This window comes from Propithecus coquereli, unplaced genomic scaffold, assembly GCF_000956105.1.
Source record: "Propithecus coquereli isolate 6110/MARCELLA unplaced genomic scaffold, Pcoq_1.0 Scaffold170, whole genome shotgun sequence".
Taxonomy (NCBI): Eukaryota; Metazoa; Chordata; class Mammalia; order Primates; family Indriidae; genus Propithecus; species Propithecus coquereli.
Genome location: NW_012141636.1, coordinates 6459819 through 6485537, shown reverse-complemented (window position 1 = coordinate 6485537; position 25719 = coordinate 6459819). Strand labels below are relative to the sequence as shown.

General features: G+C 34.9%; 1 protein-coding gene across 1 annotated transcript in view; it reads left to right on the top strand.

Moving 5' to 3' along the window:
* Positions 1 to 25719, top strand: part of NOX4 (NADPH oxidase 4) — a 172074-nt gene that overhangs the window by 94062 nt on the left and 52293 nt on the right. The window contains exons 9-12 of the mRNA XM_012641783.1: positions 1493 to 1709; positions 5227 to 5391; positions 5528 to 5590; positions 24385 to 24445. Coding sequence (XP_012497237.1) covers positions 1493 to 1709; positions 5227 to 5391; positions 5528 to 5590; positions 24385 to 24445 — 506 coding nt within the window. The remainder of the gene's footprint in view (positions 1 to 1492; positions 1710 to 5226; positions 5392 to 5527; positions 5591 to 24384; positions 24446 to 25719) is intronic.

The following is a 25719-nucleotide window of genomic DNA, read 5'->3' as shown; positions in this document are numbered from 1 at the left end:
GTCAGTGGCAGCAACAGGTTTTGGTAAATAATTAACTGTAATTAAAGCTAAGTCAGATTCATGCGTTGTTCAAGTATAATATCGTAGCAATTATATTATGTGACTAGAACTTTGTGAAGGTTTAATGACAAAAGAAGGAACACATTTGTGTAATATCCATCAATTTTTTTGTACCGTGGCCATATCTACTCTATTTCTTTAAAAAAATATGTGTGTCTGTGGTCTACTATGGATGTCATGAAACGTAGCCCTCTACTACTTAGATGCCCCTGACACATGCTGAATGCTCCCTAATGACTTCATGATGACTAGTTTTAAGGAAGAAAGTAAAATGAAAAGAAGAAAGAAAAGAAACTGAACATGAACAAAGGGGGGAAAAGGTTGGAGAGATGGTGAATACCATGACAGACTGCCTTGGCCATTGCTTTTCTGACTTTCATATATTGGATCTGTTGGTATCATTATTTATATTATAGCGTTTGTTTTAAAATACTGTCTTTTAAAAAGCATTATAGCTGTGGCACATTTAAAGATATACTTTTTAAGCTACTAAAATCAATTGTTTGGGAGCAAGAAGGATAATTTTAAAATGACACACTCTTAGCCAACCAAGAAGAAGTGATTTGGAAATAATTTTTTCCTGGTATTCTTTAAAATAAAAATAAAATATACTGCAAAATTTTCAATGCTTTTCTAAATCTTACTTTTTCCTTCAAGATTTGCTTATGCATCAGTGATCTTGTTGATGCTCTGTACAATCTATCATTTTATGAATTATCCCCATGAGGTAGATCTTACTTAACTCCTTATTGATAAGAATTACAGAACACAGAAAGTTGAATGATTTGTCTTAGAATGTCACAAAAGAAGAAACAATCAGAATGAGATTGTTAAGGTTTAAGCCTCTCCTGCCTGATTTATTGTTTTGTGCTTTTTATGTGGTTCTGTTTTTAGAGAAATTGTCAAGTAAACACATTTAGGACCTGATTGCTGTGTATACATTGGTTTCAGACTATAAGAGAGACAGATTCCTGTTATTTTTGTTTAACATTTTCCTGTATATCTGTAAGGCTATTTTATTTAGCCTTAGCCAAATCAAATATGATCCCTGTATTTTTCCTTTGCGTTTGGAGATATAGCAAAGTATTACAGTGTTTACTGAAATGAAAACTTGTATATGAGTGTATGAATGTCTATGAAGTAAAGGCTGTCAAATTCAAGACTACTTGGAAAGATTGCATATGTCCTTCCCTGTCACACATTTGTAGCATTTGTTTTTAGAGTCAAAAATTTTGTTTTAGTCCTTTAGTAAAGAATTTATTAACATTTTTGAGATCTCAATTTCTCTTAAATACAATTCATAAGGTGTACTTTTCAGATAAATGCTTTGTAAAGTTAGCAAGAAAAAGAGATTATTTTCTTTTACTGTGTCCCCTGATCTCAATCTCTTTTTTATCTCTGTTTGTTTGTTTGTTTTTTAATTTAATTTTAGAGGGCTGCTGAAGTATCAAACTAATTTAGATACCCACCCTCCTGGCTGTATCAATCTTAACCGAATCTGCTCTCAGAATAGTTCCTTACCAGAATATCTCTCAGAACGTATTCATGAATCTTCCCCTGGAGGATTTGCAAAATCAGAAGTGCTTACCCAGAACACATTTGTGAAGATTTGTGTGGAAGAGCCCAGGTTCCAGGCTAATTTTCCACAGGTCAGATTCATTCTGTGTTTGATCTCTGCAAAGTCTATGTTTCCATACAACAGATCAACATCACATGTAAACAAGTTTTTGAAGCTCTGTATTCACGTATAATAGAATATTTCAGGATATTTCCACAACAAGTTAATGCCTCTTATTCTATTGTAGCTACCTGACAGTTCAAGGCAAAAGACCTGTGATATTAGAGAATATAGAAAATTTCTGCTTGACTGATCGTATAATCTTTGCATACTGTGGCACTGGTACTTGCTGCCAGAGAGATGACAAATGTATTCTCCACATTTATTGAGAAAAGCTGAATAATAATAAGAGTAGTAAAAAAACTACTACTACTGCTGCTAATTATTATTATAGTGTAGTATAATATTGCATTATAATATTATGTATAATATTGCAAATAATAAGTGGTAAAAATCAATTTATTGAATGCTTAATATTATCAGCTGGGCACTGTGCTAAAATGTTCTGTGTGCAATATTTACAGTGACTCTCTGTAGCAATTAATATCATCCTCAATTTTCTGATGAAGAAATTGTGCTTAAATACATAAAATACATTGACCAATGTCTCCAGACTAGTAAGTGGCATAGATAGCATGCAAACCCAGGTCTTTGACTAAAATGATTGCTCTTTGAAAATTTCTTTCTGACATACCTAGAAATTATTAATAGTTCAGTAAGGCCCGTAATCTTCCCTTGTGCCTGTGAGCACTGCCCACATGCAAATTACACCCTTTACTCTTGGTCTATACCAAGTAGAATAGTGATGTCAAATGTCTGTTTTAAGAAGAGAAGAAAGAGAAGTCAAAAGCTATAATGAATTTGCAAATGACTTTGGGATAGTGTGCTAGTCTTGTGTTTATTATTATTAATAATAATCCTCTGGATTTCTATTGGACTCTAGAATTATCAGAACTTTTCTGAGCTTCACATAATGCTGAATATTAGGCATGGTGGGTATGGTGAATCCCATTTTACTTATCTGGGACCTGATGCTTAAAGGGTAAGTGACTGTCCCAAAGTTGCGAGACTGTTACATTGCAGAACTTGTTCTGCAATGCACACGCTTCACAATGTAGGGCTAAATGTCACCATATGAAGAAGAAGTATGATCTGTCTGCATGGAAAAAGGAAGGTGTAGAAGAACTATATAAATAAAGTTTAATTAAAAAAGTGACCATTAAAATGAGTTTTAGTTTGAGGCCTCAAAGTGATGTGCATAATATTCACATACTGCACGCTACTCAGAGTATGTAAGTATCCTAGGAGCAGGGTTATCTATGTAGCACACATTCAAAATTGTCATGGTTTCCAAATTCTAAATGTTATCTTCTATTCTTATCATACTATGTAAAAGTTGTTAACAACATGCCTGGCATATCCCATTTAAAAATATATATGTTATACATATTTAACATTATATGCATATATTATATACATGTATATTATGCATATACATTATGCATATTAAAAATCTAGGGTTTTCTTTTCTTTTTTTTTTTTTTTGAGACAGAGTCTCACTGTGTTGCCCGGGCTAGAGTGCCGTGGCGTCATCCTAGCTCACAGCAACCTCAAACTCCTGAGCTCAAGCGATCTTCCTGCCTCAGCCTCCTGAGTAGCTGGGACTACAGGCATGTGCCACCATGCCCGGCTAATTTTTTCTATGTATTTTTAGTTGTCCGATTAATTTCTTTCTAATTTTAGTAGAGACGGGGTCTCGCTCTTGCTCAGGCTGGTTTTGAACTCCTGAGCTCAAACAATCCGCCTGCCTCTGCCTTCCAGAGAGCTAGGATTACAGGCATGAGCCACTGCACCCGGCCGGGTTTTCTTTTTTTAATGAACATTGGATTGTTACTTTTTTTTCCTAAAATCATCCTCAGATTCACCTGAAATTTGAACTTACCTTTATTCTTTATTTGAAGAAAGATACTGTGTATGTACATTATATATTTGTGTGCATAAAAGGATTTATGAAGGAGTGTACACTTGCTCGTTCATGGTAGTTACACCTGGGGCATGGGTTTGAATGTAGGGTTTTGACATTACTTTCTTTTTTATTAGGTCATTAAACATGAAATGTCCAATTTTGAATCAAAAGTTTAGTTTATTATATCTCAGACAAGAAACAGTACAATTAATCAAAGTATGTGTCTAAACTATTGACACAGTTTCGTCATCTTAACAGTAGCTTGTTTATGACAGCAGTGAAAAAGCTTGGAGAGCGAGTGGTGATGAAATTGTGACAGGCATTTTTCACAGCTTGTTGAGAATTGAATATTTTTTCTTGTAAGAAGTGGTCCAAAGTCTGGAAGAAGTGGTAGTCAGTTGGTGTAAGGTCTGGTGAATATGGTGGATGACAGAGAGTATCAAAGTTCAGTTTCTGTAGTTTGAGCAGCGTTGTTTGTGTGACTTGTGGTCCAGTGTTGTCTTGTAAGAGGATTGGCCTGTCTCTATTGACCAATCTCGGCTATTTCATCGCTTCATCCAATTGGTTGCAGTACATATCTACTGTAATCGATTGACTAGGTTTCATGAAGCTGTAGTGGATAATACCAGTGCTGAACCACCAAACAGACACCATTAGCTTTTTTTGATTTGTCTTTGGACTGTGTTTCAGCACTTTATCTTTATCCAGTCATTATGCCGAACACTTATAATTGTCAAAAAGAATCTATTTTTTATCACACGTAACAACACGGTATAGAAATGGTTCACTTTTATGTCGTGACAGCAAACAAAGGCAAGCTTCAAGATGATTTTTCTTTCGATGTTTGTTTAATTTATGTAATACCCATCTATCCAGGTTCTTTACCTTGTCAATTTGTTTTAAATGGTTCTAATATTGTTGGAATAGTACTGTCAAACGTTATTGTTAATTTATGTGTAAGCTGAGATGAATTCGCTTCCACTACAGTTTTTAGTTTATTATTATCTACCTTGGTCTCAGGTCATCCATATGGCTCATTTTTAAGATTAAAATTACCAAAATGGAACTTTTTAAACCATTGAGGTACTGTTCATTAGCCACATCCTTTCCAAACACTTCGTTGATATTTTGAGTTGTCTGTATTGTATTGGTTTTACAGCAGAACTCATATTTGAAAATAATATGAATTTTTTACTTATCTATGGTTGTACAAAAACTGTTCTAAAAAATTTGAAAGATAATCTCAAGTCAGAGCATGCCTTCAAAAGAATGAGGATGTACTTTTACAATAAAAATAAAACAAGAAGTGTCAAAGTGAAATGTCACATATATTAACTGTCAAACTTAGTACATAAGGAAATCGGACATTTCATACTTAATAACCTATATTTTATACTTTAGTTTTGTCTGAATGTGTTGCATTGAGCATTTGTCATTTTTTACTCATTTTCATTATATTTTATTGTTTAAAATACACATTAAAATATTAGTATTGTAATGTATGAAATAAACAATTGGACAGGGTATAGTTTCCTAAAATACAAGTATTTTTTGAAATCTATTTTCAAAACTTCTCCCTCAGACTTGGCTTTGGATTTCTGGGCCTTTGTGCCTATACTGTGCTGAAAGACTTTACAGATGTTTCCGGAGCAATAAGCCAGTCACAATCATATCAGTCATAAGTCATCCCTCAGACGTCATAGAAATCCGAATGATCAAAGAAAATTTTAAAGCAAGACCTGGCCAGGTGAGTCAGTGGTCAGCAACTTTTAAAATAGCCTTTAATCCTTATGTAATTTTTGAAAATTTGCAGACATAGCATCATTGGAATAGTTAAATTTCTTTCTTGGTCATTTAAAAATTATCTGTTTGTTGCTTTTTAGTATATTATTCTACATTGTCCCAGAGTGTCTGCATTAGAAAACCATCCATTTACCCTCACAATGGTAAGAAACATGTCTCTTGATTGTTTAAATTTCTAGGTGCAATGTATTTTTTTCCTCTTTCGCATCTTATTTCATCATAAAAATTATTCAAAGCTATCACAATATCTTTAACGTTTAAGAAAGTCATCCTTTTATAAGGAGAATAGTTATCTGTTCAGAAACTTTGTAACTATTAATTTTTTATTATATTCTGGCATCTTACATAATTTAAGAAGTAGTGTACTCAGAATTACTAAAACTTATTGATTCAAAATGCAGAAAATTTCTTGAATATTTGCTTTTTTCTTTTACAAAGTATATATGGAAATTTAATATATAATATGTACACATTTTTCTTTAGAAAGATTGAATTTAAGAAAAAAGAAGATACTCTGGGTCGAAGTGGAAACATTAGAAAATCCAGGCAGTGTTTATAGAAAAGATAAATCCCAGTATAATTGGCACCCAGGTTATGTATGGGAGAGGAAATGGAAAATAAAGTTGAAAAAATAAAATGGAGTCAATAATGCAGGGTCGGTGGCTAGCTAAATAGTGAGTGCCATCAAATATATTTAGCCTATCAGCATATTGATAACTTTATTTTTTGCATGGTAAAGAATTTGAGTCGATTATAAAAATTCAAGCAATTCACAAATATAAGATAAAATATTAATAGATAATTTAAAAAATTTCCCCCACTTCTCAATTCTTTTCTCCAGAGTTTGACATATATCTTTCCAGATATTTTTCTATATACTTTGACGTATGTGAGTGTCTGACATTTGTTTGCTGAGTCATATCATTTTGTAACTGGCTCCTTTTACTCAGTGATGTATTATGCATGAATTCTAATGTTACTATATTTGTATATTTGCTTCCTTCTTTTTAATGACTGCATAATGTTCCACAATAGGAAAGTGCTGTTAGTTTGTTTAATGTTCCCATTGGTGAAGGATATTTAGATTTTATTCAATTTCTAACAGAGGTAATTGAAAACAAGAGCCACATGTTTAAATGTATGCTTAAGAAAAATAAAATTAAACAAGTTATGGGGGGGCAGAAAAATAACTGGTGTTAAAGTGCTGAGATTTCGGGGAGGAGTTGTATTGGGAATGGGAGTCACTTTTGAATTGGATGTATTAGTCAAGTTGAAAACTCTGCAAGCTAGGACAACTTACTACATCTTTTTGTACATTTGGTTCTTTAGTGTAATATTGGGATAAAAATACTGACCATAGATTTATTGTGGGGTTTAAGTGAACCACTGCAAGTAAAGCACGTAGAACAGTGCCTGCAACATAGAAAAGGTAAGGTAAGGTCAGTTCAGGTGCATATAAATACATGTTAACAATTATTGTGATTTTTTTTTTCTGTGTGAATTTGCCTCTTGAGAACATATGCTTGTGAAGATAGCTAGGCCAGAAAAATCTGTATTTAAGAGACAAAAGAGACAGAAAGAGTCAAATTATCAGAAAAAAAAAGAGAGACTATCCATTCAATATTATTTCTTAGAAAGAGAAAAATTATTTTTGCTTCATTTCCTCCAATTTTTTTTTTTTTGCATTCTGTTTGTATGTAGCAAACTTGTTTATTAATGACTAAGGAAAGTAGTTTGGCATCCAGTGAAATAATTAACAACATTCTGTTTCATCAAGAAAGATGGCAACACTGACCTACCATGAGGATGGAATTAATTTATAACTGTGATGATAGATGAGTCCAGGCACCCTTTCATCTGGTGCTGCATTGTGGCTGGCTGGAGCGAGAGGGGAAATATGTTGTCATGAGAAATGGCAAAAACTTAGTTGCCTGCGTGAAATATAAAATTGAGACCTTAGAGCCTTTAAGACACAACTCTTTAGGAATCAAGTAGCCATGTCATGTCCATTACTCTTCTAGGATGCCTCACAAGGTGGTTTACTAAGATTGCCCTTGTTCCATGAGAATAGCAGGAGGTCATCTGCCTAGGAAAATAATTTATGACTAAGACCCCAATGGCAAATATAGCAACAACAAAAATAAATAAATGGGACTTAATTAAATTGAAAAGCTTCTGCACAGCAAAGGAAATAATCAACAGAATGAGTAGACAACCTACAGAGTGGGAGCAGGAGGCTTGGCGAATGTATCTGATTCAGAAACCTTTGGATGTAGGCTTTCACCTGAATCGTATTTTACTTCTAAGACATGTTTCCATTTGTCTGCATCTATATACCCCATACATATGAAATTGGTAACATTGAAAAAAAAAAAAGGGAAGAATCGAAAAGGGAGAAAATACATGAGTAAGTTTGTCTTTATTTAAGTAGTTTAGGAAGTTTGGCCTAATCTTGGGGTCATAAGAAATTTATTTCAGAAATTAGCCTTTTCTTGTTTCGAGACTTTATTTTGAAAATTGTTTCTTCACCATAATGTTAAATAGAGAATATGCGATAAGAAAAGAAAGCCGTTGCTGAATCCCAAGTACAGAGAAGAGTGGGTTTTTTGGTCTTTTTTTCATAAAAAATACTTTTCAACATACACAAAAGTAGAGAGTATAGTAAAATGATCCCCCATGCACCCATCAACTAGCTTCAACAAGAACAGAGAAGACACTTTGCTTTTTAGTATATATTCTATTGTGGAAAACTTTTATGCTCTCTCAAAAAAGAAAATGAAAGAATTTTTCATGGATGGTACATGCTGAGTAGAGGCATCTAGATCTAATCTTTTTCAGGTTGCCTAGGCCCCTCTCACAGGGCAAAAGGAGAAATACAAAGGAAGTGGTGTGTAGAACCTGGAGGTCTTTGAGCAAGTGCTTCCCGTGACCTGACCTGCTTCTTAAAAGGTGATTTTGGTAAGAGATGTGATAGCCCTGGAGCTGGCTTGAGGCACAGATCAGCGGAAAAGAGGGAGGAAGTAATATAGGGAATAGACAGACAGAAAAGGAGCTACATCCTCTACAATTTCTTTTTTTAGTGTTTCGTAGTTCTCCCTGTATAAGTCTCTTACATCTTTCGTTAAATATATTCCTAGATATTTAATTTTCTTTGAGGCTATTGTAAAAGGAATTGCGTTTTTGATTTGATCTTCTGCTTGACTGTTATTGGAAACCTACCTTGCTCATGGATTGTTAGAATCAATATTGTTAAAATGTCCATACTACCTAAAGTGATCTACAGAATTAATGCAATCCCTATCAAAATCCCATTATCATTCTTCACAGATCTGGAAAAAATAATTCTGCGCTTTGTATGGAACCAGAAAAGACCTCGTATAGCCAAAGCAATCTTAAGTAAAAAGAACAAACTGGGAGGTATCAGTTTACCAGACTTTAAGCTATACTACCAGGCTATAGTAACTAAAACAACTTGGTACTGGCACAAGAATAGAGACATTGACCTCTGGAACAGGACTGAGAATCCAGAGATGAAACCATCTGCATATGGTAATCTAATCTTTGACAAAGCTGACAAAAACATACACTGGGGAAAAGAATCTCTTTTCAATAAATGGTGCTGGGAAAACTGGATAGCTACATGCAGAAGACTGAAACTAGACCCCCACCTCTCACCTCTCACAAAAATCAATTGAAGATGGATAACAGACTTAAACCTAAGGCATGAAACCTTAAGAATTCTAAATGAAGATGTTGGGAAGACCCTTTCAGACATCGGCCTAGGCAAGGAATTCTTGAAGACGATCCCCAAAGCAATCGCCGCAGCAACAAAAATAAATAAATTAAAAAGCTTCTGCACTGCCAAGGAAACTATCATTAGGGTGAATAGACAGCCCACAGAATGGGAAAAAATATTTGCTCTCTACACATCTGATAAAGGGCTGATAACCAGAATCTATCTGGAACTCAAAAAAATCAACAAGAAAAAATCAAACAACCCCATCAACAAATGGGCAAGGGAAATGAACAGAAACTTTTCAAAAGAAGACAGAACAATGGCCAGCAAACATATAAAAAAATGCTCAACATCTCTAATCATTAGAGAAATGCAAATCAAAACCACAATGAAGTATCACCTAACCCCGGTGAGATTGGCCTCTATCAAAAAAACACAAAACAACAAATGTTGGCGAGGATGTGGAGAGACAGGAACAGTTTTACACTGCCGGTGGGACTGCAAATTAGTGCAACCTCTGTGGAGAAGAATTTGGAGATACCTCAGAGAGCTAAAAATAGAAATACCATTTGATCCAGCAATAGCACTATTAGACATCTACCCAAAAGAGCACAAAACATTCTACGGTAAAGACATCTGCACCCGAATGTTTATGGCAGCACAATTCACTATTGCAAGAATGTGGAAACAACCCAAGTGCCCGTCAATCCATGAGTGGATTATCAAAATTTGGTATATGTTTACAATGGAATATTACTCAATCATAAGAAACGACAGTGATCTAGCACCTCTTATACTTTCCTGGATTAAACTTAAGCCCATTATCCAAAGTGAGGCACCAAAAGAGCAGAAGAACGGGATCCACTTGTACTCACCATCAAATTGGTACTAACTGATCAACACTAGGTTGATCACATGGCAGAAATACTCCCTAGGGTTTAGGGGGATGGGGGGGCAAATCTACAACTAAAGGACATGGGGAGCACTAAAGGGAGGAAAGGGCACGCCTTTAACCCGCATTTGGGTGAGGCAAAGACATAAAGTGTAACTACAATGTTTGTACCCTCACAAAACCCTGGAATAATAAATAAAAAAAAAAAAAAAAGAAAAGGAGCTAGAGGTAGGAAAAGGTTGAGAAAGGGAAACCAAATGAAATGTGAAATAAAATGGCAGTAAGTATTCACACAAAGGGCATGAACTTTAGAATAAAGTTCCAGCTCCCTGACTTAGTAGTTCTGTGTCTGTGAGTGCATCTCTTGACCTCTCTAAACTCAATTTCATCATCTGCAAAACACTGCTACTAGTATAATGATACTTATCTGGGAGGGATTTTGTCATTGTCAGTTTAATAAAGTAATATGTGTAAAACCTTTGTTACGTGGTTGGTGGTTGATACTTGGTAACTACCTTATAATTACTTTTGTAATAAAATATCTGCTTTTAATTTGGATTATAGCCTCCCCTTCTGAAATTACACTTTTTTGAGAGGCAAGTACAGGACATGAGCATATGGTTTTTCAACCAGAAAATGAAAAGCTTTGGGAATTTGATAGTAGTCTCAGTCATTTGAAAATCTGTCATGTAGGTAAAGAATTTGATTGTTTTTCCATTGGGATGCCAGGGTGTAGAAATAAAACTAATAGGTAAAATGTTTTAGGAAAATAAATTTTAATTTAATATAATAAAGACATTTCTGACAATAAGACTAGTCTAGAAATTACCAATAGCTATCTGTCTCACAGGAGTGTCTGCAAGGATGATTGTACTAGATCAGGATTTTTCAACCTCAGCATTACTGGCATTTCGAGTCAGATAATTCTTTGATTTGGTATGTTGTCTTGTGCATTATAGGATGCTTAGCAGTGTCCTTAGCACTAGATGCCAATAGTACCCCCTACTTGTGATTTGCCAAAGTTTCTACAAACATAGCCAAATGTCCTTTGAGGGGCAAAATCACCCACACTTGAGAGCCACTCTGCTAGATCAGTTGTTGTCCAATGTACCTTACAATTCTCAAGGGCTCCAGGATGTTTCAGAGGCCTCTGTGAGAAGGGAGAATTTAGGAGGCAGTAGAGAAGTTGAGGATTTGGAGTGCTTACCTTGTGTTCTGGGGATTCCAATCTCACATCAGTGAGAGCAGCCCACCTTCAGCTGGCCTGCATATGAGGATTCTAGCAAAATACTCATGGACATCATCTAAAAATGTTTTTTGCTTACTCACTTAAATTTTTTTTTTTTTTGGAATTCCATGAAAATTATTTTGGTTATCATGAGTTCCTAAATACTGTCATGTTATGTAGATCTTTGAAAAAGAACTTGATTATTTTCAAATTCAGAATTCTTTTTTCATATTTACTGGCATCAATTCCAAGTAATAGTGTTTGGATATGAATCAAAAGGAAAAGTAGGATAGCAGTATAAAGATCCAACAAGTTGATCAAGAGTTAAAATGATATCAAGATAGCTTCAAAGACTTGACATTTTGTCATGTGAATGAAAAAGTATTTATTTTCTATGGAATCCCCAAATGTGGGAATGGGAACAACAATAGTTGTTCTTGGAGAACACATATTGGTTTAGTGACTACTTTGGAAAATAAGATATGTGTTTGGATTGGTGGGAAGAGACAGTAGAGCTTTCCCTCACTTCAGGGAAGCTCCATTACATATGCAGGGCACCGGGAAGCCTCACTGTCGGTAGCCTGCTACAGCAAAGGACATCACCCTGGGCCCTCAGTCTCAAGGTGCCCCGAGAGCCCTCAGCACTAAGGCTCTGAGTCCATTGCAGGCTTGTTTAAGAAGATTCAGGTTTAAGGGTGTGTGGGATGGAGGCAAAGAGGTTGGATGTCTGCAGTCTATATCTATCACAGTTTTTCTTCTTTCTTAACTTTTTTCAATTAAGAAAAAGTTTATTCTTCCTTCTGCTTCTACAAAAATTTCTCACCAAAACAACAGAGAGGAGAAAGGAGATAATTGTAGCTAAGGCAGGTTGTGGAGGCCATTTCTTCAATTCTCTTACAGAAACATCGTTCCTTGAAAAAGAAAGGAAGGACGGAAGGAAGAAAAGAAGGGAGGGAGGAAGAAATGACATTTTTCTATGGCCTAAAATAGTTTGGAAAATGTTGCTTAATACATTTTACTTCTGGAAATCCATAGTACCCACTAATACACTAATTGTTTTGAGAAGTTCTTGAATAAATAATCCCATTAAATTATATTCACTCATTTAGTTAGCACCTTCTCACTTTTTTACTTTTAGGGTTTTACATAGTCTCTTGACCCTGGAAACCACTTATTCCGCTTATTCACACATTAAACACTACACATTCTCTCTGCCTGGGAACTACTCATCCTTCACCTCTCATCTTAGTATCACTTCTCTGAGAAGGCTTCACTGACCCTCCGTGTTAGATTAAGTTTCTTGACCTTTTCCTCTATGAGCATCCTGTGTACTCTTTTCAACACAAGTGTCATTAAATTATTTACTTAATGCCTATCCCCTTACTGGACCATAAGGCCGGTGAGCCCTTTCAATGGTGAATTCATAGCACAGTACCTGGCACACACAGTAACCCAATACATATATTTTGAGAGAGTGAAAACCACCTAATATATAATTAGTGTTTGGGACCTAGCTTGAGAAATGTTTTATAGATATACCTTCTTTTCTTCCATCTCTTTCTCTCTCTTTTTTTTTTTTTGAGACAGAGTCTCACTTTGTTGCCTGGGCTAGAGTGCTGTGGCATCAGCCTAGCTCACAGCAACCTCAAACTCCCGGGCTCAAGCAGTCCTTCTGCCTCACCCTCCCAAGTAGCTGGAACTATAGGCATACACCACCATGCCTGGCTAATTTTTTTAATATACATATATATTTTTAGTTGTCCAGCTAATTTCTTTCTATTTTTAGTAGAGACGGGGTCTTGCTCTTGCTCAGGCTAGTCTCGAACTCCTGAGCTCAAGCAATCTGCCTGCCTTGGCCTCCCAGAGTGCTAGGATTACAGGCGTGAGCCACCACTCCCGGCCACTTCCATCTCTTTCTAGCACACTCTTACTAGGATGGTGAAACTGGAGAAAAGGATAAGTTGGAGGGATTAAGAAGATAGAAATACTTATTGTCAAGGTGGCTCTTAGCCGGAGTAGACTTGTCAGCTGGGTTCTGAGTCTAATATTTGAGGTTATGGTACACATATATCTCCAGCAGAAAAGAAGAGGAGGAAATGTACCCATGGCAAAGGCAGTTGGGGAAGAACCACCAAACACAAGTAGACACAATTTGTGGGTTACAAGTGGTCTAAGATGGAGGTGGGGGGTCATTTTTCACTTCCCCTCTCCCCCTCTCAGGGCTAACAACAAAGGAAAATTATTTGTTCCTAGTCTATGGTTATTGGACAAATTCTATTAATATTTCTTAGATTTGCCTAGCAACCCGTAGGTTGAAATAGATCTTAACTATATAAGTTTATGTATTCGCATTTGCTCATATTTTAAACATCATTTTTTGTATGTTTTATTTATGTCTTATTAAGCTTCAATTCAAGGTACTGTATAACTTTTTTTAAAGTCTCACAGATATTTTAAATTGTCACAATAGTTGGTTTCCACAAGGAATTTTGAAGCAAAGGAAATTATTTTTATCAAGCCATCTGTTTACCATGTATTGTGTGTAGGCTGAGGAAATGGTTTATAGTCTTGCCAAATTTGGGGAGTTGCTGGTTGGCTCATTCATGCTATTCCCCAAGGGGCTTTATTTTTTCGTAAGTGAAAAATAGGCAAATCTTGCTGCTGCTTAGAAATAAATTTGAGTAGAGCAAATATTTCTAAGCTAAGTTTTACATTATGCTGTTATGTTAATTTACTGTCTTTTCCTGCCATTTCCTTCTTTGTCCAATTACTTCTATTTGGGACTTACGTGCAAAATACAAGCTTTCAAACATTTTCATTGCGTAGTTGTGTTAAGGGTTCCTTTGAAGTAAAACAAAGCAATTTCCCATATGGTGATTTCCACTGAAAAGTGTATATCCCATTTTTGTCAAGGATAATAATACCTACTAATGAAGTGTCTAAGAGGTTCTTTCATAACCTTTGCAAATATTGTTTTATTTGATTCTTACAATGTTCCCATGAGACATGTGCTGTTAACTCCATATGATGCAGAAAATAATGGGACTCAGAGAGATTAAATAACATGCCCAAAGTCACACAGCTAGATGGTGTTAGATGTGAGATACGAGCACAGACCTGCCTACCTGAAAGGCGTGGTACTAGCTATTCTTCACTGTCTCTTTGCTGCCCACCCCCATCCATTCATGCTCAGGGATTTCATATTTCTAGTAGTCCTATTATTTTTGAACATCTATGTTTTTGGAATCAGAAAACAAAAATAAATTAAATAAATAATTACCATGTAGGAGAGAGAGACTTAATGAAAATATAAAAGTGTGTTTTCAAGAGAAATATGCCATGGATAGCTTTGGATTGTCCATACTACTAAGCACTTCTAATGTTGTAGAGAGGTGAAATTCAAATAAATTTTCCTGCTTGAAAAAGTCTAATGCTTATTTTCATACACTGTACCAGTGTTAGGAAGAATCCAAATAAAATATACAACTACTACAAATTCAGTAGCTTGAGTCTTATCTCGTATTTTAAAAGGGAGATTCTTAAGCTTTTAAAACTGAAAATACAACCTTGAAGTGTAATAGATAAGGCTTAGAAATACTATTTCAGTCACAGTAAAGCCAAGCTTTGAGCACTGATTTATTAGCAATCCAAAGTTTGGAATTTTGATTACTTAAAGTGCTTCAGCAGTTCTTGATGATGCTGACTTTCCTGTACAAGAAAGACATCTTAATTTGATGGGTTTTTCCAGGAAGCCGTGATTGTTTTCTGCTGGGGCAACTGCCTTCTCTCAGGGTGGAACCTCAAGTACACGTTTGCTGATAAGACTGATGGAAATCAGAGGGCATTGTGCAATAATAGACCATGGATTTTGGAATCCTACTGCTTGGGTTGGAGACCTGTATGCCCCACTTACTAATATTATGACTGTGGACATGAGAGTTAACATACTTAATCAGTTGGTTTACCTCTTTATAAAATCTGGTTAAAAAAAGCCACTTTTCTATGGAATTACTCTGAATATTAATTAAAAAGATATAATCAAATGCTAAGCATGGCGTTCAGTATATAGTAAGTTCTCAGTACATGGATGTTGTTATGGCTGTTGTTTCAGATAATGATGGAGGGACCAAGACATAGATTAAACTGAAAGTTTTTGTCTCATTCAGCAGTATGGAGTAACTGACTAAGCTCTGGCCACCTGGTTTAGAAACAGTCATTTGGGAAACTGATGACTTGCCTCTTGTAGTTTACTAGCCTTAAGAATGAATGATGTCTTAAGCTGGGTTTCCTTGGAAACAGACTGGAAGTCATTTTTGCATGCAGGAGGTTTGTTGGGAAGTGTGCTTAGGACAACGCCCAATAATGATTGCGGACTAAGAAGGCAAGATAGAACTTGAACTGTTGCAACAGAAGCTGCAGAAGATTTGACTGGAGCTCTGCATATGAAATGATAGTTTAGAGTTGTGCTGTCTTAAAGTTAGAGGGAAAAACTTTTGTACCTCCCAATTGACCACTCCTTGGATTTGAGATGCTTCCAGGACAAGGCACTTAGACATGGGCAAGAAAGCTTTCTTCTGTTAGCAATTCCTGGGAGGGTCTCAGTAATGAGCCCACAGTAGGCAATCCTTTCAGTGGCTGGATTGAGTGTTTTGATCCTGGAAACTGGGAGGACAGAGGAAATAAAGAGGGTCTGAGCAGTGCACCCACCACAGTGTCTATTGCAAGTGGCATTTTTAAAAAATACACCTTTGTGGGATAATTTGACTTTTTTAAAATTGGAAGTTAAATTTGAGATGCATATAAATCTGAGATATCTAAATTCATTGAACTTAAAAATTTGTAGTCCAAATTACAAATTTATTTTCTTCAGAGAGATCTAAAGCATAGATTGTTGAAGTGACCAAAATAACCCAAATAATATAATTGATAACAAAGTTGCAACTAGAATCTAAGTTTCCCCATTCTTCTCCATCTTTAGACGTTTATTGACTTAAAACGTGTATAAAATTTTACATTTTGTTCTTCAACTATGTAGTAAATCTCTGCCTGTGTTTTCTAGCTGTGCTCTGTAAATACCAAATTTTAGATTTCTACCAAAACAAATCTTTTGTTAAGGTATATGCTCTCACCTAATTTAGGCGTATAAATCAGAGATGATCAGAAAAAGCCCAAACTTAAGAGAGCATGAAACGTATTGTTTACTAAAAAATGTAGAATCTCTTCATATTTAGCTGAGGTAGACATTATGTTCGTTACTATTTTTCATGGATTCTCAATTATAGAATTTCAGAATCTGCCTTTTAAATAGTCGTAATGGATTGACTCATACATGGATACCTCTATATCCTTCTATTATTATTTTTACTCAGAAGCAAACATGTGCTTTCCTGACATCTGTATTCTAAGTTGTGTGATTCATTATTTTTGAGCTTGGATAACCTGATTTCACATATTTTTCCATGAGTCAGAGGCATGTCTAGCTGTTAATTTGTTATTGTCTGTACTTTTACATAGCATGCCTTCCCTTACCCTCATTTTTCTGCTTTGTGTTTTTAATCCCTCTGCCAGTCACTTTGGGAATAGTTTTTCCAGTTTTCAATGAAAACCAGACAAGAACGACCATGGATCTCTCAAAGATTGGCAACAGTTTATTATTATTTATTTAATTCCATGGATTTAAATACAACCAAGAAGTCTGCAGCAGCTGTTTTGATCTCTGGTCTTGCTTTCTCATCTATTTAACTCTTAAAAATTGCTTTACTATGGTTTCACAAATCTTTTGCTTGGAAAGCTTAGAAACTCTGCTGGGATGATAGATTAGCGTGGCAACAATGTGTCTGAACCAGAGACCAGGAACAGTGGTGAAAATTGCCCAAGAAGATCATTCATGTTCATGAAACGTAATAGGACATCTGAGTTCTTTGAAAATTAAACATCATCTAACTGCTCTAGTTTGTTTTTTTTCCAGGGGAAAAGAAAATATCTCCTCAGTGCCTAATGAGAGCCTGCATGATAAATATGAACTTAAATAGGTCAATGTATTCAGAGTGAATCTATTGCTTAATATTAAGCTTGATATATTCAATCCATATTTTTGGATGCCTCTTTTTACTTAGGTACCAAAGAGAAAATGATGAGTAAAAGCTCCTTTCTTGACTCTTATCTCCTGTGGTGACTGCTCCATTTTTTAGTTCTTCAATTCCTTTCCTCATTCTTTCTTAAATCAGCTAACTTTTTGACCACAGCACTACACTAGAACAATCCCAAGATCAGCAATGGCCATGTTCTTGCTAAGTTCAGTGGTTATTTCCCAGTCTTCGATGGGCTTGACCAATCAGCAACACTTAATACAACTGATCATTCACCTTATTAAAGCCCTTTTTTCCTGCTCATCTGCTTTTTCCCCTAATTTTCCAGCTATTTTTACTCAGTCTTTTGTTGCTGTTCCTTGTCATCCCCATGAGCACCAAATACTGGGACACACCAGTGTCCATTCCTTGAACCCGCTTTCCTCTCAAGCTATGCACGTTTCTCTGGTAATCTCTCTGATCTTATTGATGCATCTGTATGCTATCATGTCCCAAATTTGTATTTCCAGCCCAAATTCCAACTCAGAAATTCAGGTTCATATATCCAAGTATCTACCAGACATTTAGGCCTTTGGCTTTTAACTCTGACTGATAAGGAAATCACTGGAGGATCTGAGTAGAGAAGTGACATGCTGTGGCTTACTTATTAACAAGATCACTTTGGCTGCTGTGTTAAAAGCAGATAAAAGGAAGCAAAAACAGAAGCAGGGAGTCCAGTTAGGAGGCTGTTGTGGTCATCCAGGTGAGATTTGATGATGGTTGATCAGGGTGGTGACAGTGGAAGTGGTGAGATGTGGTCAGATTCTGAATATATTTTAAAGGTAGATTAAGGAGAATTTCTTCCCTTGATTGGATGTGATATGTGAAAAGAAGAGGAGTCAAGGTTGACTCCTAAGGTTTTGGTCTGAACAACTGGAGCGCCATTAACAGGGAAGGGTTGGGGTGGGGAGGAGCTTCTGATGGAAATTTGTAGAACTCAGTTTTAGATGTGTTATTTGAAGATGGCTCTTAGTGTACTTACATTAAATATTTATTAGTGATCGACTGGCATCTCAGCCCCGCCTTCCATTACCAGTTATTTCTGCATGCATAGCCCTTTGTGTTCCGCACATTCTTGTCTTTGGATTTGTGTTGTTATAGTTACTTGGCTTGTGCTTGGGCAGAATAAATCTGAGGATTAAATTACCTGATGTACGGACATGAACACAATTGTTTTTTTAATCATGAGCGCAACCTTAGCTACTTCCTACTGCCTCTGAGCCTGCACTTGTCCAGTGTTGTGATAGAAAGATGGGCTTTCTTCCTAAGGTGACCCTTTTTGAAGGTAGTGGGGTTTTGGCCTCATATGTTCTGTTCAATCAGTTCCCAAACCACCATGTCATCCACATTTCACCTTTCAAAAATTTGTTGACTTCTCTCCATTGTTGTTATCACTCCCCATGTTATCTTTTCCCCTGTGGTTTTATAACCTTAAACTGTCATTTTACTGTGTTCTTTTCCTGAGGGACTTGACATAAATGCACATCTTCAATCCAAGTTAATAAAATTTCCATGTACATACTCTTCCAGGTCTTTCTTTTTTAAAATTGAGTTTTTCATTCAAATATACAATTAAACACTATTTTTCTGTCAAGTAAACATGTAAACATTAACATTTTGTATTTGTCAAAATTTTTACTGTCATGATGTTGCATTAATTGTGATGGATTCTGTGCTCCTGGCTCATTATTTTCTCTCAGACTTTTGGAACAATCCTCATTTGTGAAATTACAAGAGCTCCTAGCACAGTCTCTGGAACATTTTAGACACTCAATAAATATTTGTTGACAGTGTCAATAAATTGTAGAAGAATTGCCCATATTTGATATCCTTATTCATTCTTAGGTTAATTCTCCAGTATTTTATTTAACTGATATTTACGTAATTCAGCAGATATTTATGTATGCAACTGATACCCTCTATGTTTAAGGTGGCTGTGGAATATATAATAATAATTTAGAAATATTTCTTGATCTCAAAACATTTACAGTTTATTAATACAGAAAAAAATTAAACAAAAATAAAGAGGTAGACTTTAATAAGGGGTATAAAAGTCATACAAATAATTTGAGGGGTCAGGGAAATGAAAAATTTTCTTGGCAGGGAACATCAGGATGTCTTTATGAAATGGTGGCATTTGAGATAAGCCTTGAAAACTTGCTAGGGTTCAACATGAATTGGAAATAATGTCATTCCAAATGAGTAGTCTAGTAAGTGGAGAGATGAAGGGACAGGAAAATGTATTAGTTGGTAAGTGTTGATTTAGCTGCATTAGAGTGAATTAAGGAAAAACATGGATTATAAAGCTGGAAAGAATTTGGAACAGTTGTGGTTGGCCATAGGCCACGAGACAGAAAGAATATGGGTGTTTTTCCATAGGGAGACACAAAAGGTTAATGAGTTGGAGATTGCTGTAATCAGATGTTTTTCTTGGCAAGACTATTTGAAAAGAATTTAAAATTGATTGAATGCTGGCTGCAAGAGAAATAGGAGATGTTACTCTGAGATTTGAGCCTCTGTTCTGAGATGGAAGTAGGTTCCATTCCCAGATATAGGAAAATCAGAAGGAGAAGATAATTTGAGAAATAAAAAAGTGATATTACTCTGAGATTTGAGCCTCTGTTTTGAGATAGATGTAGGTTCCATTTCCAGATATAGGAGAATCAGAAAGAGAAGATAATTTGGGAACTAAGATAACAGCAATTTTAGATATATTAAATTTAGAGTTATTTTTAAGTAGAAATGTTTAGCAGACAGTAGAATATGTGAAACTAGAGCTTGGGAAGAAGGGGTCGAAATAATGACCTGACAAAATAATTAAAGAACATCATATTCTGTGATCATATTCTCAGGTTTAACAAATTTAGTTACACTGAAAATTTAGATGTTTCTATTTTTTAATCACTTGTCTTTATTATTGCATGGCTCTTAATTTAAAAACAAAAAAAACACTGAAGCTTTTAAATTTCTTTTCTGTGTTGAATAAATACTTGTGCAGCAACATCATTTTTACATTTAGTTCCTAAACATGAGTCACACAATGTCTTTTTATACTTTTTTATTTTTTTTATTTGAATAGATTTAGGGGGTACAAGTGATTTTTTTGGTACATGGATGAATTGTACAGTGGTGAAGTCAGGGCTTTTACTGTACCTGTCACCCGAATAGTGTACATTGCACCCAATAGGTAGGTAACTTTTGATCCTTCACTCATTTTCTGCCCTCTCCCTCCCAACCTTTTCAGCACAAAAGACCAGTTTTATGGAAGACAATTTTTCCACGGACTGAGGGGGGGGGACTGGGGTGTCTTGGGTCGGGGAAGGGCAATGTGGAGCTCAGGAGGTGATACGTGGCCGTTTCCTAATAGGCCACTGACCGGTACTGGGCCCTGGCCCAGGGGTTGGGGACTGTTATACCACTGTGTATGACCATGTATATCCATTGTTTAGCTCCCACTTATAAGTGAGTACATGTGGTATTTGTTTTTCTGTTCCCGAGATACATTTTTGTGGGACTGTTATACAATCATTCGTTGTTTGTGCAAATTTAAAACCCAGTTCTATATTGAAAAAAATAATTGAAAGGAAAAGCTTATTTTTTCTCCATGACATCAAAGTACACATTCCTCCAGATCTATTATTATATTCAAATTCTGTCACTTTTTATTTTTTTTATTCTTAAAGTTTGGTGATATGTGTTCTGGTATTTATAGTAAGGTCAACGTGAACCAAAATCCATTCTTTACATCTAGCAAATTAAAGTAAGATTCAGCAATATTTTAATGTTTACAGTTAAATTATACTTTTAAAATATTTTAAAAATTATAAACATAGCAAAGGCTTATAACAAATTTAAAAATATATGTGTATGAAATAATTATGAGAATCCTCATTTTCTCTGTCTTCAATTTTACTTCCCAAGAGTTAATATTCCTAATAGCTTATTATATAGTCTCTTCAGTTTTTTTCTATACATGGAGAAAAGCACTACTGTCTTTTTATTTTAATTTCAACTTAACTACATATTATTCTGTAACATTTTTAGCTTAAAATTGTCATAAGTCTATTTTTTATTATGTTCTAGGAGAAACAATATAGATAGAGATATTGATACTTTTATTATTTCTTTCCTTTGAGAAATTTTCTGAAACTATTAAAAAGACAGTGAGAAACGGACTTGGGGGCGGGGAACCAAGGGCAACACACGTAACCTAAACATCTGTACACTCATAATTTGCTGAAATAAAAAAAAAAAAGTGAGAAAACGTTAAGGAATTCCTATATTCTGCCTTAGGCAATTTTAGTGAATCTCAATATTATTTGTGCAAAGATACTAAAATGTGAATCTAAGATCTTCATTCACTTTTTCAAATTATGTATGCTGAAGCCATTCTGTATGTTATTCAGTGAAGGCCCTCTTCAAATATGAGGTGATATGCTCAGGTAAAGAGCATGTTAAAAAGTCTGTTGTGTGAAATCCTAGCTAGTTTGGGAAAGTATCAGTGACTTATGAAGGTATCATTCCCAAGAGGTTGAGAGAAACAATATTATGTTTTATCCATTAAAAACCAAACCAGCCTTTGAAGCTCTAGTGATACATTTGACTAGCACTCATAAGAAAAATGTTTCCGGTCTCCTATGGAACCCAAGGAACATCATGTGTAATAACTTTACAATGTCTGTCCTGAAAGAATAGAATAGAGATATTAGTATTTGGTGAAATATACATTTTCTTTTAGAATTCATTATGAGATTTATCAAGCCAAATGCACACTGAGGCACCCAAGGACAAACTTATTTGCTTCCCATCCTGATATCTTCTTGGCATAGATCATCTTGTCATAACTAGTGAAATAGATCTATTAATAGTTCCAGCGAAGGACATCACACAGCATGTGGATGATCAGACTGGTAGCTGGGAACTTTGTTGGGTGTCTTGCTTTCTGAGAACTACAGTTTTTATTACACAGAGGCCCTGACCAGCCTTAAGTAGTATGAAGTAAAAATGGTTGGTGGTTTTTACAGGTAATATCATCTTATTTGGAGATTTACTAATGACAATATTGGTTGTTCTCAGGGTTATTAAAAACTAAAATGTAAATGAATAAATACAGAATCACAACTATAAATGAAATAATGTCATTTTAATAGTATAAATAATGTTTCAACAATATAATTTTAAAAGATTTCAATGTATTGTAATACTTTATACTATCGTTAGCAGTAACAATCCTATAAGAAAGACTGATTGCAGAATGGTAGTTTGCAAATTCCATGTTACCTTAATTCCAATTCCTGAACATAAATCACATGACTTTAGTTCGTTTACAACTTATTGTGAACAAACAATTGATACCTGCCTTTTTATTTAATGTTTTCACTGATTTTCAAGCTACTTTTCCCTTTTGACTGATGAGTTGGTAACATACCTCCGTGGTTTCTTTATCTTCCTTTCCTTCCTCTCCTTATAGCATCCTTACATGACATGTATTAATTGATCAACACAGTGAGTTCTGAGGTCTTAGATTTGCTTTATGTAACCCAATCTCTAATCATGGGGCCCTCCAAACCACTGCTGTTTTCTTTTCTTTGTGCCTTAACTTCAGCCCATATTTCCCCATAATTCATATTGTTGCATTTAAAAAATTCTACTAATCTTGAACAAATGCCTACTTTCCTCCTATTTCATTTGATTTCTTAAGCAACCCTCACCCATTGTCTGTTTCTTTGCTTTGCTGAAGACAGTGACTTGCCATAGTTAAGAACTAACAAACCTGGATCCAAATTTTTTCCTATCTTTTTACTAGCTGTATGGTCATGGGCAAGTCTTTAAGACTCAGTTACTTAATTTCTTTCTCCATAAGAAACAGCCCTGTGAGGTTATTGTGAGATTTTAGAAATGAAGTACTTAGCACTGCCCTTGGCACACGGTACTTGATAAATGCTGGGTAGTCACAAGCAGATGATCTTTGATCCATATCCTTTGGGTTAAGATGTATTTTCAGAATTCAGAACTTACAGACTTTAAAAAGTATGCATTTTCCATACATTACTTCATGTCTCCAATAGGATGTGAGTCAACATTCTTAGACCAATTGATAATTCTGTAGGATGATACTTCTGCATGAATTTTTATACAGAAGTATTAGCTTCACATCATTAGCCTCCCATCAATTCAGGTCAAATAATGCTACCAAATGAATTATGACGAAACTCATTTTCAAAATTTTTGAATTTTGGAATTGTGAATGAGGGATTAGGAATCTGCAATATTGGAGGAAATTCTTTATTTTTCTTATTGTAAACTAAAATTTATTTTCATTTTGACTACCTGGGTATTTTCTAGATTTCCTAAACATGAAACCACAGATACTTTTTCTTACCTCCAGTCCCACAAGTCATCTCCTTCCCCAGGTAGCTTCCCCATTGCATTCCAAATTTCTTCTGAGAATTAAGGGAGGGAATAAAATAGAATTATTTCCGTAGGAACATAATTGTTGGGCATGGAAAATTCATGTCACATTGGTAACTTTTTTCTCCCTGGAATTTGTTAGGATGTGAAATACATAATAAGATCTAGGGAGAAAAAGACAAAAATCATTAGTTTTCATTTCTTTTCGTGATTAATAGCTGGCTCCTCTTATGTATTTTAACTCAGAAGATGTTTTAGCAAAATTCGTAGCTAAATGCAGCATAGCAATTTTAGATTGTGTGTAATTTATTGTTTTATATAAATATTTATGTGTTTTTAGAGAAATGTAGATTGTCTTATTGACTGTTGACCTTGCTTTTTTCTTCCACTAATGAGCATCTATATCGATTTTAGTTGGTTCTTTCCTATTATCTATTGACTTGGGGGCCTTACTCTAAGAAAAAAAGTTGTTATGGAATCATAGTCTGTTAATACATAATTATTAATCAGAATTGATTCTAGTATTTCTTTGTTTATTTTAGTGTCCTACTGAAACCAAAGCAACATTTGGGGTTCATCTTAAAGTAGTAGGAGACTGGACAGGTATGTAGAACATAGAGTTTTAAGATATATGCCTTGAAAATAATGTAACATAATTTGAATGTGTTTCAGTAATGTAACTACCAGCATATATAGAGATGTGTGTATGTGTTTCAAACTGTTGTTCTGTTTTCTTTTTTTACTTGTATAGTTTTGATATCTACATTTTCTTCTTGTAAGGTACATTTTTGGAATCAGAATACCTTGGATATCAGTAATTATTAATAATATATTTTTCACCATGCTTGCAAATCATAGGTTTCTGCCTACTTGTCACATGTACTGGCAATAGTGGGAATGCTAAAATGCGTTTCTTAGAAAATATGATTTTAAAATTTGTGGTTGCTTTGACTCTCAAAATAATCAACACTTGAGATCTAGATCACACAAATCTTTCAGTTCTTGCATGACCTTCTGTGTGATCTATCTGTATATATAGTAACTCCACGGCCTCTTTGGAATAGTGGTCGCTTTTAATAGCAGGTGTGTTTGTGATACTTTACTTATCTTTTCAATAAGTACTTTTTATTATCTAAGAGATGCATTGTATTAAGAGTTCTGAGTAGATAAAAAGAAATATTACTGATTCTTATATTCTCTTGACCCACCAGAGTGACTGACAAGTGGATGCTCATTAAATGTTGGCTTGTTTCTTAGTCATTTAAGTTGTTGTTTGAAGGAAAGAATTCAGGCATAAACATGAATACAAATGTAAATTTACATATTTTTATAATTAGGGGATAAACAGGAAGTCGAATTGTAAAATCTACAGTAAATCACAAAAAGCTAGATTTAATATAATCTAGGGATAGAAGAGAAAATTAACAGAAAAGATAGAATTTGAGCTGAACCTTGGAAATCAGGCAAATGAAAAAACAAGTAGGATTTTTTTTTCTTTTAAATTATTATGGGTATAAAATAGTTGTATATCTTTATAGAGTACATATAATGATATAGGCATATAATGTGAATTAATCAAATTAAAGTAATTGGGGTGTCCATCAGCTCAGGCAGTTATCATTTTTTTATGTTAGAAACATTCCAATTCCACTCTTAGATATTTTAAAGTATACCCTAACTTGTTTTTGATTATACTCACTTTGTTGTGCTATCAAATATTCTTCATTCTATCTAACCATCTAACTATAATTTTGCACTACTCTTCCCAGCCTCTGGTAACTGTCTTTCTACTCTCTGTCTCTATGAGATCAAATGTTTTTAATATTTAGTTCCCACATATGAGTGAGAACCTGTAGGATTTGTCTTTCTGTGCTTGG